The 3015-nt window shown below is 57.0% G+C and overlaps 1 protein-coding gene across 1 annotated transcript in view; it reads left to right on the forward strand.

Annotated features, from left to right (window-relative positions):
- Positions 1-2787, forward strand: part of LOC123253719 (relaxin receptor 1-like) — a 40644-nt gene extending 37857 nt beyond the window's left edge. The window contains exons 13-15 of the mRNA XM_044682869.1: positions 537-947; positions 2012-2221; positions 2531-2787. Of these exons, the coding sequence (XP_044538804.1) occupies positions 537-947; positions 2012-2221; positions 2531-2787 (878 nt within the window). The remainder of the gene's footprint in view (positions 1-536; positions 948-2011; positions 2222-2530) is intronic.
- The last annotated feature ends 228 nt before the right edge of the window (positions 2788-3015 follow it).

Here is a 3015-nt window from a genome sequence, read left to right on the forward strand (position 1 = left end):
AAGGAAGAAGAGAGGGAGGGAGGAAGAAGGAAGGAAGGAGGGAAGAAAGGAAGGAAATTAGGGAAGAAGGAAGGGAGGGAGGGAGGGAGGAAGAAAGGAAAGAAGGGAGGGAGGAAGGAAGGAATTCACAAGGGGAATGAGAGCCCCACATAGCAATTGCCACTCCCAATAGTATCTAATGGCACTGGAGAGGCCACTTTGGAAATGGTGACTCCAGGGAGGCAGTGAAGGAATCCCATTCCTCAGGACTCAGTTTCCTTCTCTGCCCATAAAACGAGGGAGAAGGAAGGGGTGTTCAGCCGAATACTTTGAAATTTTATGGGTCCTAATTGTAGGAACGGCACCTCCTACCACCAATTCCCAAACTCACTCACACCTACTGCCATGTAGACACACTTCCCGCCCCCCCCACCAACCTGGTTCATGCCAGTTTGCACCCACCCCGGGGTGCACATGCCTAATGATTTATGTGTGATCACCGTCTTCATTGGGGGGCCCAGGTGGAGCCTCACCTCCTTCTCCCTGTCCCATCACAGGCGCTGACTTCCTCATGGGCGTTTATCTGTTCTTCATCGGTGCCTCTGACTTGCGCTATGCGGGCGAGTACAACAAGCATGCCCAGGCCTGGATGGCCAGCCCGCAGTGCCAGGCTGGGGGGTGCCTAGCCATGCTGTCCTCGGAGGTTTCTGTGCTGCTGCTCACCTACATGACACTTGAGAAGTATGTGGGCATCGTCTTCCCTTTCAGCCACTACCGGGCTGGCCGCCGGCAGACCCTGGCCACCTTGGTGGGCATCTGGCTGGTGGGCTTCATCATCGCCGTGGTGCCCTTCTGGAGCCGAGGCCCCTTTGGCAACTACTATGGCACCAATGGGGTGTGCTTCCCTCTTCACTTTGATACCTCTGAGAGTGCTATGGCCCAGCACTACTCCACTGCCATCTTTCTAGGTGAGGGGGCTTTGGAGAGCTCCTGGGCCTGGGAGGTAGCTGCCCCTGCAGCCATGGGCTGGACCTTGTTGGGTACCCAGAGGGATGAAGGAGAGGGCTGGGATCTCAGGCATGCAGAGATCTGCGTAGAGGCCCAGCGCCCCTTCAAACCCCCTCAGAGCTAAGGTTGGGGGAACCTCCCCAGAGTTCCATTGTGCCATCCTGGCCTCCCAAAGCCCTCCCGGGGGGCCTAAGCACCCTCCCATTTAAGTCTTCTAGACAAGGGGCTCCTTGCAGCTTTGGTGCCATGGTGCCTTTGGCAGTCACGTGGGAAAGGAGGAAGGCCAGGAACCCCTTCTTGGAATCAGAGTTGGTGCTTCTGCTCAGAACGGAAGGCAACAGAACATTCCATTCACAGTCAGGGAGATAAAGAGGTCGTTTTCCTCTCCGTCCATATTCCCAGGGCCTTAAAGTTAGCCCTGGGCTCCTTGGGGGTTCCAAACCTTACTCGAGAAAGAGCGTCAGCCAAGCAACAGACAGCCATCTCTTAAGGGTCTGCCCTATGCCCCAAGTACCCAGCTAGGCTCCAGAGCTCCACGGGCAAACCCTATGGAAATATTAGCTACTCCCCATCGGTCCTCCAGAGGCCAAGGGTATGAACAAAAGAGCCGCTCCCCTCGGATGTGGGAGACACCAGGTGTGCGCGTGTACCCGCACAGCCATCTGCGGGCATCACCTACACCCACACATAGAAGAAATACAAAGTAGGTGACTCGGAGTTTCCAGGATGGCCAGGCCCTAGCAGAGTTCTGACAAAAGATCGGCCCGTCAGAGAAGGAAATGGTGTCCGCCAAGAGAACTCCACAGACCTGGCAGTCCATGGAGTCACAGAGGCTCGGACATGGCTAAACAAGTGCCAATGACCACTGGGTTATTTGGGAGGGAGGGAGAGTCTCCCTAGCACTTGGCAGGGGTGGAGGGTGCTACTGGGAGAGGCTTGTGAGGGAGAGGGAGCTTGAGCTCAGCCTAGAAGGAGGAGTGAGTGAGTGAGGTCCATCCATAGATGCTGTTCTGTGCCTCTGCAGGGGTCAACCTGATCGCATTCATCACCATGGTGGTGGCCTATAGCAGCATGTTCCACGCTGTCCGGGTCTCCCGTGCCCGCTCGGCACAGCACCTTTCCCGGGAGGTCTCCATTGCCAAGCGCTTTTTCTTCATTGTCTTTACGGATGCCCTGTGCTGGCTGCCCATCTTCCTCCTGAAGCTGCTGTCGCTGCTGCAGCTGGAAATCCCAGGTGTGGGGTGGAAAAGGAATCCTCCGCGGAGCCCCCCTCTCCTCTGTCTCTCTCTCTCCCTCTCCTCCCTCTCTCTGACAAAGACTTGGGAGTTAGAAGGGACAACAGAAGCCACCCAATCTTCTTCCCACTTTACAGAGAAGGAAACTGAGGTCCAGGGAGGTCACGGGACTTATTCAAAGCCAGTCCACTCTCAGTGGCCAAACTGGAATGTAAAGCTAGGCCCCCGGCCTCTGTCGCAGCCCCAGCTTCCTGGGTCCCAAGCCCCTCAGCGATCTGTTGGGTCCTGACATCTGCTTTCCTCCCTAGGTGCCGTTACCTCCTGGGTGGTTATCTTCATTCTGCCCATCAACAGCGCCCTGAACCCCGTCCTCTACACCATCACCACGTCCCCCTTCCAGGAGAGACTAAAGCAGTGTCTGCAACGAGAGGGTCGTTCCGTCCCCTCCTCCCAGTCTGCTGGCCCAAGCTTCACCCTGGTGCCCCTCCAAGCCACTAGTGCCAGAGACCTGCTGGACACGGTGGACCAGGGCACCGAGAGAACTGTCTTTGGGCCCCAGGACTAAAGGGGGTGACGTGTGGGGGGAGGGGAAGGAGAGAGGCTGTACGTGTGTGTGTGTATGTGTGTGAGTGTGAGCATGCGCGAGAGTGCGAGTGTGAGTGTAGGGGACGAATAAGGGACCTGGAGCTGGGATGGCACTGGCAGCTGGGAGCCACGTGACAGTGGTTGCTCTGGGCCTGAAGGGAAGAACACCAAGGACTGCCATGGAGGGGCAGAAGAGAGACTGGGAAGG

Source organism: Gracilinanus agilis, chromosome X, assembly GCF_016433145.1.
Source record: "Gracilinanus agilis isolate LMUSP501 chromosome X, AgileGrace, whole genome shotgun sequence".
In the NCBI taxonomy this organism is placed as follows: domain Eukaryota; kingdom Metazoa; phylum Chordata; class Mammalia; order Didelphimorphia; family Didelphidae; genus Gracilinanus; species Gracilinanus agilis.